The sequence below is a fragment of the Buteo buteo genome, chromosome 3, assembly GCF_964188355.1.
Source record: "Buteo buteo chromosome 3, bButBut1.hap1.1, whole genome shotgun sequence".
In the NCBI taxonomy this organism is placed as follows: domain Eukaryota; kingdom Metazoa; phylum Chordata; class Aves; order Accipitriformes; family Accipitridae; genus Buteo; species Buteo buteo.
In genome coordinates this window covers 78,631,444-78,644,215 of record NC_134173.1, presented here as the reverse complement: position 1 = coordinate 78,644,215, position 12,772 = coordinate 78,631,444, and the positions used below count along the sequence as shown (strand labels likewise).

Below are 12,772 nucleotides of genomic sequence, written 5' to 3'. Positions count from 1 at the left end.
TGTGGTTGGTTGCTGGTTTTTTTTTTTGTTTTGTTTTGTTTTGTTTTTTTTGTTTGTTTGTTTGTTTGGTTTTTTTGTTGTTGTTTGGGTGGGTTTTTTTCCTCTTCCAAAACAAGTGAAATTAAATAACTTTGACTCTTGTAAATGTTTCTTCTCTGGGAAATGGCCACAGGCATGTTTGTTTGCTTCTGCCTGTCCTCTCAGAGAGTGGAAAAATGGTTAATATGAAAAAAAGAATGCAAAGTTGTGCCAGACCACACTTGTTTGTGCTGGCTTCATGCAGGGGCTCTGAAAAATCGCTTTTGCTATACCAACGAATAAATCATTCTCAGCTGGATATCATGGAGTGCAAGAATTGCTCATAAAGCAAAAATTAAGGGGATAAAGCAGCTGAGAGTCTTTAAGATCCAGAACTGTTGCTCTAGTGTGTGTGCTAAGGAGGGGATTTGTTACCAAGTTTTTTAAAAAAATAAAGTGTAGATCATCTGCTGTATTACAGCATTAGTCTAAGAAACCTCAACGGGAGAGACTTGGCTACAATATGAAAGGAGCTTGTATATCTAACCTATTTAGATTACCACTGATGGTGGTGATAGTGAGAGACCACTTTGTTAATAAAGCTTAAGAAATTTCTTCTGACAGAAGCCCTGGGACTGTCCATGTGCCTTGTGTCAGTAATTGGTAGTATTTGTTGCTGTTACAGTGTCCGCTGACTTTGGGCAATGTACTACTCTTCTGCTTTCCTTTTTGAATTTACATACCTTTTTTTCTTGAGGCTGTAAGATGTGTAAATGGTTTCAGCTTAAGACACACAAATTCAGGTATCACCATGTGAGATGGGGTGACTCCTGCTATACTCTAGAGCAATGTACAGTCAGTGGATCAGAGATCAATTTTCAGTGTCAAAATATTTAGCTGAATCATGCTTGGACTTTTGTTACTTCTATTAATATGGCCTAGCATGCTTGTCCTCCATTTTTACTTTTCTTTAGCCAGTTGCTTTAATGAATATGATGACTTAGTTAACTGTCTTTGGACATTTGTACTTTATTGTCTAACTGGACTTCATTAAGGCCTTTGACACCATCTCCTGTAAGATCCTTGTAGCAAAGCTGATGAGGTATAGGCTGGGTGACCGTAGAGTGAGGCAGGTTGAAAACTGGCTGAATGTCTGGGCCTGGAGGGTGATGATCAGTGGAACCACGTCCACTTGGAAGCCAGTTGACTAGCAGTCTACCCCAGGGGTCAATACTGGGCCCAGTCCTGTTCAACAGCTTCATTAACGACCTGCGACAACACCAAACTGAGAGGAGCGGCTGATACACCAGAGGGTCGTGCTGCCATCCAGAGGGCCCTCCACAGGCTGGAGAAATGGGCTAGCAGGAACTTCTTGCAGTTTAACAAGGGGAGGTGTGAAGTCCTGCGCCTGGGAAGGAATAGCCTCCTGCAGCAGTTTGTGCTGGAGAACCACCAGCTGGAAAGCTGCTGTGCTGACAAGGGCCTTGGGCTAATGGTGGACACCCAGTTGAACACAAGGCAGCAACATGTCCTTGCTGCCAAGAAGGCCAGTGGTTCCCTTGGCTGCCTTAGGAGGAGTGCTGCCAGCTGTTGGAGGGACGTGAGCTCGGCACTGGTGAGGCCATGGCCGGAGTGCTGCGGCCGGTTCTGGGCCCCTCAGTATGAGAAGGACTGGGACATGCTGGAGAGAGTGCAGGTGAGGGCCACAGGGATAATAATGGGACTGGAGCGCCTCACACGTGAGGAAAGGCCGAGAGAGCTTCCCGCTCCTGATTTTTTGTAGATTTAGCTTTTTTTGGGGGGGGGAAGACTGCTGATTTGTAAATTTTCATTATTGCTTTATGTCAGTTTCCCGCCTCCTGACAATGCTAGCTAGTAATACATACCATTTTACATAGGTATACAGATTTTTGTGATATCTTCCATGTCTTCTCTCAAGCAGGTTTTATTTTTGTTTTGATCTGGTGTGATACTAATCCAGTAGTTTTTTTCCTAATACATTTTAAGGCATCAAATAAATTATTCTGAACAACTCACCATTACCTTTCTCTCTTTCTATTTACATATGCTTTTCCTCAGGTGTGGGTTTTTTCAAGTGGATTCTTCCCTAAAGAAATTTTTTTTCTAGTAATTGAAGTTTTGTATGATGTGCTGTGTAAAACCTTTCTGAACTAGTATCAGCCTTTCATCTGAAAATGTTTAGATTAAACCATGAGTCTGTCCAAGCTATGTGTCTATGCTAAACTAAATCTTGACAGCTGGAGCCGGCCTTGGCCAAGGTACCATTTTTAGATCTGGTAAAAGCTGTATAGCTTTCCTTAACTCAGTCTCTGCTGAATTCCAACCATCGAACTGTACGTGGCAGTTCATCTTTCTGTCAGTAGAGGTCACGCTGAGCGGTATTTTTTTAATGTACATTTTTCAAGTCCTGTGGAAAGATTACTACTATGCCTACAAAACAGGAGAGAAAAAACTTCTGAATATTTCCATTCATGATCATTTAACCCTTATTATTAAAATGTTACTGCAGTAGTTCCCCTTTACAACTGACAGATGTATTCTTAAGCAAGTTTGTAAATTCACATAAATTAAATTTGGGAACTAATTATTTGAATGGAAACCGAGTATGTTTTCAAGCTTCCTACTGCTCCCATACATACTTTTGTCCACGTTTCCATTACTGATACTTTAAAGTCTTCTATTTTTATATTTACTGCTCTTTAGCAAATTGGTCTAATTAATTTTCTGGTAACTCTTCTTCATTCAGTTCTCTAAGTTCTTGAATATCTGTCTCTTTCATCAAACTCAACATTTTCTGCAACATTTACTATTTGAACCATGTCATCCTCTCATTTCTCAAACCTTTAAAAATCATGAGTATAGTCCTTCCAAGACTCATTCATTGTCTTGCTACTTACTAAGTCTCATGAAGCAAGAATGTTTTTTCAAGGCAAGTTGCAACTTTTCAAAAATTCACACACTAATTGTTTGATTTGTCATTTCTTTCAAATGTGTTTGTCATAAATAAAACACTTTGAAATTAGCACTCTTGAGTGGCTCTAAAACTGAGGTAGCACAACTTAAATGTTTGGAGGCAAATCACAGAGGGGAGCTGGTTGGCTGTTTGCTGAGAATCAGCCAGGTGATAAGTGCTAGGTTATCTGGGTGACTAGAGCAATTCACTACCCAATCTTCTATAACGTCCACTCATGGATGTTTCTCATGCCTTCTTATCTGAACAGTGGTGACCAGGTAACGTAAGTAGGGTTAAATGTTTCAGCACCCCCAGGTTTCTTGAGTGGTGAACTAGTAGGGGTTTACATTTGAAGTTGCCACATAAATTGCCACATAAATTACCACATAATATTAAAATGGGGTGGGTTTTTTCATGACCTCAGATTCAGGAGCTTGCTTCTCTAGAGCAGTAAAAGCTTTTGATGGTATGTGTTTCCGAGTTGTGTGTCTTCCATTCTGAACATATTGCAAAGCATAGCCTCTGATACCTCTTTCACCTGCTTGGAAAAGCATCTGCAGCCTTGCAATCAACACTTACTCATTCCTTCCTAAACTCCATTATAAAGAGATTTGGGTTTTGTTTTTTAATTTTTGTAGCCATCCTTGCTGGGTTTGAAAAGCCTTGACTGTTGAATATTCACTTTATTCTTGAAATGGATATTTATAATTTTTCATTGGGTTTTTTTTGCCAGGTAGGACTGGAACTTAATGCATGGAATTCAGTTTTTTTGTGCTCTCTGAGAGAATTTTTCAGTCAAAGGGTTCCATATGTGGCCAGTTATCTTCAGGGATAGATCATTTGGATTTTACACTTATGTTTTTTAATATGATTTGTTGTTATGTTATATTGAACTTATGTTACATTCTTTCACATTAAACATGACCAAGGACTGTTGCCATTGCACAGTTTACCAGGCTTTACACTATTTCTGAATTTGTTTCTCATGATACTAACTTTCATGGGTTTTTATTAGTATTATCTTTTGGCTTGATCACTATTTTGTGATGTGAGTGCTATTTTCAGGGACACTGTATGGTGAAATAATACTGCAAAGACAGACCAGTCTTCTAGAAGACACATATGCAATTCAAGCACTCTGTGTTTACCAGCAAGTTCATGTTTTAGCCACAGTCCTTTTTGCATTGTAATTGACGTATGTATTGTCACAGTACCGTAGGACACATTCTACTTTAAAAACAACCAACCAAACAAAAAAACCACTTTAACATAGACCTGGAAGTAGAATTTCATTGCAAACTGAGATAAATTATATAGACAAATATCTGTGTCTTAGAAGAAAATGCAGCAATTAATCAAACACCTGTCTCATATAGGAGTGCAATAAACTAAAAGAAAACAAGATAGTATTTAAACTGCCTCTGATGGGAACTGTTTGATCTGCAAACAGCTGACTAGGCCACTGGCCAGAGACTAAGCTAACTTGAACAGGACATGAGACAGTACTGGACATGATGTGAGAAATTGTTGGATCTAACAGATAACAATGTGAGAAGCTGACAAAAGTTACAAATAGTGCTGGGAGGGGTGGCTGGATTTCACAGGCAGTTAAGGGAAAATTATGTGAGGAACAGAGGAATGCTGCAGATAACGGGAGTACTGGGGACCTTCTGGAGTAGAATCTTGCTAGGGTGAAAGTCCTTAGTCACCATATCAGTAATACGATATAAACATATGGTAAGTAGGTAACCTTACCAGAAGTACCAGATTTAGGGATGAATGTAACAAAACTGAGACCAAAGGAGGAGAAGTAATTCAAGGCTGGTTGTTTTTCTGGAAGGACACCAAAATGAAGAAAAGGAGGGCTAGGCAGAAAAAGGGATGGTAAAGATGATCATAAGATATGCAAATAATGTAATCAAGGCCATTCAGGGGTACCCATCAGGCAGCCCTGCCTGGTCACTGCAGCCTGGAGCAGGACAATAGACCAAACCTGTTTTTCTGACCACAATGTGTGTCAAACCTGCTTTTGCAATCAGGAAGACTAAGGGAGAGTAGGTAGTGCATAACTTGGCTAGCAACGGAACACTTGGGATGGCTGGCTGGCTCAAGTATTCTGGTACAACCATGTCTGTGCCCATTCCAGGCCTGTTGTTGACATTAACATCTTCCTAACTTCCTTAGAAAATCTCATCAGGATGACATGTCATAGAAGTAGTATTCCCAAAACTATTCTGTCACTGAAGTGTAGTGCTTGGTATGGTAAATACCAGTGATAGCTACCCATGCCAGACTTTAACAGATGTTTTCATTGAGCATAATGATTCCTTCTGCTTTTTTTGTCCGAGTTTTCCTGAATAAACCCAGTGAAAACTTAAATTGTTTCTTTTGGTGAGCATTATCTTGCATTTATATTTGTAAAATTCTGTCTGCCAGCATGCTATTTCATACTCATATGGGGTTATAGTCCATAGTTCTTCAAGCTGTGTTGCCTGCAGAATTCATCTGCCCAAAAAAGGCAGCACTAAAATTACTGTGTGCCTTCTGCCACATCCTGATGGGGAGAGAGGGGCAGCTGAAAGAGCAGGAGGGCAATAAGGTTTGTAATTTAGCCTCTTTTTTATTGTTTTGTATGGACTATAGAATTCTAGTTTCTGCATAGAGAGATGTAATCAGGAGATAGATGATGTGCTACTGAAGGTGTTGGGAGACAGAAGCCATTTGAGTGGACAGTGAGTTTGAAGTCATTGTATCAGTATATGGTGAGCACTCCCGTCAAGCTTGCATCAAGCAGAAAGGTTGCAACAATACTACTAATATAGAGAAGAAGAGACCTCTGAGATGGCCAAAAAAACCCCCAACAAACTCTGACAGCCTACCTTCCAAGCAATCCCAATAAGGAGGACTTTTTGTGTACCATAGTAGAAGATGTGGGAGAAAAGATCAATCATTTATAAGAGTAATTGTTCTATTATTGATTTCTTGTATGTATGAAATTTGAGATAAGATATATGTTCATGTATGAAATTTGAGATAATATATATGTTCATGTATGAAAGATCTATAGGCTGTTTTGGAGGCTCCTTCCTATAGCAGTATGTTATTACAGTCTGATGTTTTGCTAGTGCTATCTCAGATAAGATACAGGTACTAAATTATATGAACACTTATTTATAGACTGCTTTCAGTTCAAAGTGAAATAGGTTGATTTGAACTAATACTTTAATTATATCCTTCTTATACACTTGCGTGGTTTTTCGTACAAGGTGCAAAATTAGTTTGTGCTTTGGTTACCATGCTGGCTAAAAAGAAAAGGAAAACTCAAAGAAGGAGAATGAGGTTGGGGTGAAGGCAGGTGTTGTCTGACTGCAGAAAATAAGGAATTGGCCCTTTATAGCAGAGAGGGGGATATATACTTGCTGTTACCAGAAAGGGATGCACCTTTGTGATGCCAGATCTCCATTAGTCAGGAAGGCTGTTTGGGGCCTTTCACAGACTTTGGTATGGGACACTTTATTTCTGGTTTAGGTGGGTAGTTGATTTTTTTTTAGACAGACAGTATCTGCTTTTATCCACATGCAGTTGGCCACTGATTATTATCCTTTGGAGAAACTGCAGCTTTCCTGTGGTGTCAAGACATGATTTACCAGAACACACTGTATTCAAAAAGCATGGACCTTGAAGCCAGTAAAGTGGCTTTGTCTAGAGCCCTGAGGTGTGCAAGCCGAACTATAGTGATGGAGTGGCAGTCCCAGCTATAGCATAATGGAAATGCTACATACCTGGAGACAACGTGCAGGACTAGATGAATCTGTAGTTTTAGCTCAGTACCACTTTTGCTGCTGCTACTTGTATTTTTAGTTGACTTTATGTTTACAGATTACATTAGTGACATACATTGTAGATGAAGTAGTGAAAGATCCTAAAGATAGGAGCTCCTTCCCCGAGAGAGTCCACGATAAGTTTTACATAATCCATAAGGCTCCTCAAGTATCATCACCATAATCTCCTCCTCCTTCTTCTGCGTATCTGGGTGTTTATCACTTAGCCTACTTCTTGTCCTAGTCTTTCACGCTGAAACATGCCCTTAACCAAATAGTGTCACAAACCAGATAGCATCCCAGTCTACATACTTGTGCCACATTAACAAGTTGCTTTTTAGATTCTTTTTTATATGCATTACTATGTTTTTTTATTTAGCTTGGTGTAGTTCTTTCCCATTGCTGTCTTCCATATTTCAATATCATTTGCTCCTTTCCATTTGCTTTTAACCAGATATGGCGGTCAGCTATGTGGTAATCTCCAGTAAAACTACAATGCTCAAAAATCAGTGTTATTTAGAGCAGGTTTTACTTCCTATCTTGCAAGTTGCACCTAGAGCTATGTTCCAACATGACATTAACTTTGCCTCCGCACTCCCAGTAGCATGTCGATTCACTGTTGCTATACAATGCATTTAGCTGCAAGACTATTTCTTGCAAACCTTCTACCTAACCAGTTGTACTCTATTCTGTATTTGTGCAGCCTTGAAGATCTTTGCATTGTCCCTATAAAATTGAACTAATTTTTTTTGTTCCTATTTATAGTAAAATATCCACCCTAAATAAATTTCCTAAGTTAAGTTAATGAAGATGTAAGAGCACCCTTCCAGCACACCTCAAAACCCAGGGAAGCTATAAAGTTCTGAAAAATATTTTTTGATTGTCTTTCTCTGTCTTTACTCCAATAGCAACATCTTACCAGAGGCAATTGCATGCTAGCCCTGTGGATACTTTGAGTAGCTATCGTAAATCAGACACTCTTGCATGAACACCTTTTCTAGACCTTCATCTAGTAGAGCATTTGGAATTAGGCCCTACTCCCTTGCTTCTCATCAACAGGTTTGTCACAGAAGCAGCAAAGCAGCTGGACAGATTTTCTAATTCTGAAACTCTTCTGAATATGCTTGCTGTTAAGACTTCTGGGCCACCTTCCACCACAGCAATCATCTCTATCCTCCTGTCCATACCCTAACTGGAAATGGGGCCTGTAACATGGACCCTTCAGGGAAATCTCAATTGCAGATAAATGGGTGTGGATTTCCCATCCTGCCTCTGCCCCCTCCAGTGCATATGCAGTGGATGGGTACCTTATGTGAGGCTTTCAGGCTCGCATTTTTATGAGGTGTGTATGTTACTATGTGCTTTTGTCTGAGAAAAATTATGCTAATGACCTGCTTCAATTCCTACAAGGACCCTGATGATGTTTACTTTCCTCTAAAGTGATAACTATTGCGTATGTCTTAATCATGGCTTAGTTGTGTTAGGCGATACATATGCATGAGGTAATAAATGTGGCCCAAGAAAACTACAGTCTAAGTGAGGAGAAAAAAGATACATTGAAACAAGATTTTTAAAAATTCCATTTTATAGGAGAAAACCTGTGCAATATATTGAGTCTGTGTAAGTCTACACTTTAGACTCTTGAACTCTCCAAGCTGAACTAAGACAAGACTGTTCCCGTGGTACCATGTGACATACCAAGGTCCTTTTTCCATACGTCCCTGCAAGTCAACAGTTGCAAAGGATGGAGAATAAGGCCATGGTCTAGCATGACACTGTCTCCAGAAAAAGGAATTCTGCCCTCTTCCCACTGGGGCTGCTTTTCTTTCACTGTGCTGGCACATCTTGGTGGCTATCCATTGATCCAGACTAAGGAAAACTTGTTTGGGCTACATGATATGTGTTAGTTTTTTAATATTTAAACTATGTTTTTAAAAGCATAATCATGTAAACAAAATAGCGTTTTTTTTTTTTTTTAAGCAGGGCCAAGTAAAGAAAGCCAAGAGGCTTAAGATCTTGCTGGTGTCACTGTTTCATATTACATCAGCTGATGAGCAGGGCTCAAGGCTGTGCATCGCTTCCAGGCTACTCCTGTAACAGCCACCTACTGACTCATGTGTCCAGGTGTTCCATCATCCACACACACACAGACACACACATGCTCCCCCACACACTCCTGGCAGCTGGTCAAATGGAGCCAAACCCTTAGGGTTGGTGCTCCATGAGCTCACCCACATCCGTGAAGCAATGGGCCGGAGCAGCAGGCACTGCAGAGCTCAGCAGCGGCAGAAGGAACCAGTCCTCACTGCCACAGACGACAGCATCACGTCAGGCAGCCTTTACTGACAGAGCCCAACCACAAAGCGCACGGGCATCACAGCACACAGGGACATTTCGTGCCTAATCAGCCCCTTGTATGGATGGAATTAGAGTCCCATCAGTACTTGTCTTAAAGGCTGTAACACTGAACAGCACATTACAGCTCATTTTCTCATTTCTGAATTTACCTCCCTCTTTTGTATGCCATTAAGCAGGATGTTGTTTTTTAAATAGATGTTAGCGATGAACGTGATAACTAAACCACTGTATCGAACATGTATCATCTCACCTGTTTGTCCCCATTTCCTTTCCCGACTACTACAACTTCTCTGGAGCTGAAACCTCTACTCTCCTCCCTGCCCCTCAAGAGTGAATCTGCTCTTCCTCCCCTTTCAGCATAGATGCCAGTTTTCTACGAAATTTACACAAGTAGCACGTGTTCATCTTGATATTCCTGCAGCTGGCACTGATTTAGGTGATCATTAATTTCTGCATCCAAAAGCAGGAAAATCACTAGTATGTTTGCTAGACTAGAGGGTGATAAGAATCAAAGTGTTGATATAGAAATTGCAGACTTCACACAGGGCAAACCACATTAACTAAAGGTTCTAAAATGTAAAGTAAACTTTATTATCCTTGAACCACAAAATAGATTTCTTTGGTTGTACAAATTTCACTAGTTACAGTCTTGATGCGCTAATTTTCCCTCAGAGTCTCTCAGGAGAGAATGGGAGAGAACCCAGAGCCTGGCACCAGGTACCGCAAAGGGAAAGAAAAAAAAGAATCACAAGTTAGTCACCAAAACCAATCCAGGATTGTTTCCAAAATTGCTGTTGTTAAAAAGCAAATGCTAAAATTAGATTTAAAAAGGAAAAGCTCAAATTGCTGATGATGGAAGCAGCCATAGCTGCAGTTTGAGATTATCAGAGTTCCCCCTTCAAAGCTCTGTAAAATTAAACCATATGAAGTCAGTTAAAATGATCCACTGGATTTTGGCATGAAGGGAGATTCTCAACTAAAAGAAACTGCATCCAGTTCTTTCATTCAGCAAATATACAAGCAGAAGTGCCTGTCGCTCCCAAGCCACTTTGAGTCACTGAAAGGCTTAAGGTCCAACTCTGGTCTTACTGCTGGAGGGGTTCAGCAGAGAGCACCAATGTATCAGGGTAGACAGATCAGATTACTGCCAAGCTCAGATGCCTTTCTCCCTATTAGAGACATTAAAAAAAAAAAAAAAAAGAAGAAGAAGGAAAAAAAAAAGAAAAGGGATGGTTTATTTCAGTAGTCAGCAGCAGAAACTGATTTCAGAGCTATAGGCAGCATCTGTCTCCTCCCCATCTGCAGAGCTCACTTGATACAGAATCTGTTCACAGCCCTTGTTCCACTTGTGGAAACCATGAATCACACCCCTGCTCCTTTTCCATTTTTTTAACTCTTGCATGGGCAAGCATGTATTTTCCTTGTTCTACATGGAGAGGGGCCTGAAGCCAACAAGTTGGCAGAAAGTAGAACTGTGTAGTTATTGCAAGGCATAGGCCAGACCCATCCTACTTCATTGTGCTCCCTGCCTAGCAGGCGCTCTTTGAAAGCCCCACACTGGGCACCCCAGTAACGTCACGTTTCATTTCACTGCTAGTGGGCAATATTGTGGCCTCACCCACTAGTATCCTCCTACCTGTAAGACCCCATTACTCCTAACCTGACCCCAGCAACGCCACTTCCTACCCTTCCCCATTTCCTGAATCCTAACGCACTATCTTATCTGCTGTTTACACCTCCTATCTCTGCCACCATATCCTAATCCCCAACTATTCTGCTCTCTATTGCTGTCACACATGCACACTGCTACATTCTTGCTACAGCTGCTCAGCTCCTTTCTCATTTCTGCCCCAGGTCACCAATTCAGTCATGGTGCTGACAGAAGACAGATACCTGGCCTCCTCTGACACTCAGTACAGTGTGCTTGTAGAGTGGTTCACGCTGCATGCACGAGATACACACAGTTATGTGTACATCTAGGTAGGTACCTGTCTCCCAGAACAGCACAAAATACTAGCAGGAGCAGTTTCCTACATGGGATAGATTGCTGCGCTCACCACCAGAGGCAAGTGGCACAGAGCTGGCACAGGCTCCTGCTTATTCAGTTGTCTTTGCTTGAGCACATAGGTGTCAGTGTCAGAGGGAGGCACTTCACTGAAATTCCTTTTTTTTTTCTCTTTTTTTTTTCTTTTTTTTTTTTTTTTTTTTTTTTTGCCTCCAAGCTACCCATTTCCACATACTCCCAAAAGAAAGCGAGGTGACACAGTGCAGGAGAGTGGAAGGAGATGCTTTTTGGCAAAAGACTGGAAATTAAATAGGAGCAAAGGCAGGCTGGACCTTCCTTCTAATTCATACCGGAGTAGAAGCTCCCATATTAACCACTAAACAAATCCAAGTTGAGGAAATAACAGCTGGAGCCCAACACACTCTCACACTCATATGTTCTCCCTGTCCTACCCTTCCCCCACACACAATATTTACAGGCTAACAAGCTGCATCTGCCCACTGTCATACCCACACCTCCTCTCAATTGCCATCAATAAGTCTAGTGTTTGTCCCATTTTGTTTAGGACATGCCCCAGTGCATTATTGGGTGAGAAACGAGGGCGGTTCACAGCCTTAAAAGGAAGTTAGTTGGCCACAATGCTCCCTGGGGTGCTCAGTTCCCATCCAGAGTCCAGGAGGCAGCAGTGTGGGCAGTCCAGTGCTGTCCCTGGAGCACAGGAAGCTCTAAAGCCCTGTGCTGGGCTATTCCATCGCCCAGGTGCACCAGATCTTCTACGTAGGGACAGCAGCCTCCAAACTGCGCCGGCTGTGTCGGAGTTTGCGTTTGCTGCTGTACAGGGCCATTTCTTCAAGTGCTGATGAAGTAGGTGTTGATGAATCACGTGTTACTAACATTTCCTCTTCCTCTGGCTGCCCATCCTGCTCCTGGGGAACTGTGTAGATAAGAAACGTAGTTTTAAAGACAAAGTGCTAGGTTAAGTATATAGCTGATACAGTTAACGTAGACACAAGGGTATACCCAGGTGCTGAATTTAAGATGGCACTGAAGTCTTAGTGATCTACAGCAATCCCGTGTCCCGGACTTTTAGGTGATCTCTGTTTCAATAGAGTAGCACGCACTAGCAAGCAGTGTGACCACCAGCATGGTATGCTGTAGCTAACGAGAGGTGAGCATTTTGGCCTTGCTTAACGTTGAAGCTACACAACTAAGTCCTTTCTGTAAATTTAGTCTGTGACTTGGCTCCCTCACCAAAGGAACATACCAGGAAAGATACTCTGTCAGGGCAGACTCTCAGTTAACTTGGTCTCAGGCCTTTTAGGATGTGTTCTGCACCTAAAGTACACTTGCTGTTACAGTGGCTCCTCACCCTCCTGAAAGGACCTAGTAGAGCTTATCTGCTGTGCTTTGACATACTCCTGGAACATCTGCCCTTTGCGATAATTTGGCTTGAGCAACTACTGTGAGATATTTGTGTAAAAAAAAAAAGTTCCACAAAACCACAGATTTTTCCCTTCAAGTGCAAACTGGCTCCTGGGAAGCCTCTCTAAAGTCTTTGAACATAGCAGAGAACCTCAAATACAGAAATCTATGAAG

At 41.4% G+C, this 12,772-nt stretch overlaps 1 protein-coding gene across 50 annotated transcripts in view; it reads right to left on the bottom strand.

Moving 5' to 3' along the window:
• Window positions 1–9,738: 9,738 nt before the first annotated feature.
• Window positions 9,739–12,772, bottom strand: part of SCRIB (scribble planar cell polarity protein) — a 116,294-nt gene continuing 113,260 nt past the window's right edge. For all 50 annotated transcript variants that reach the window (XM_075024215.1, XM_075024198.1, XM_075024213.1 and 47 more), the window contains one exon: window positions 9,739–12,110. Coding sequence is in view for 48 of the 50 variants with exons in the window: in XM_075024198.1 (XP_074880299.1) it covers window positions 11,950–12,110 (161 nt within the window). In the remaining 2 variants the exon portion in view is untranslated. The remainder of the gene's footprint in view (window positions 12,111–12,772) is intronic.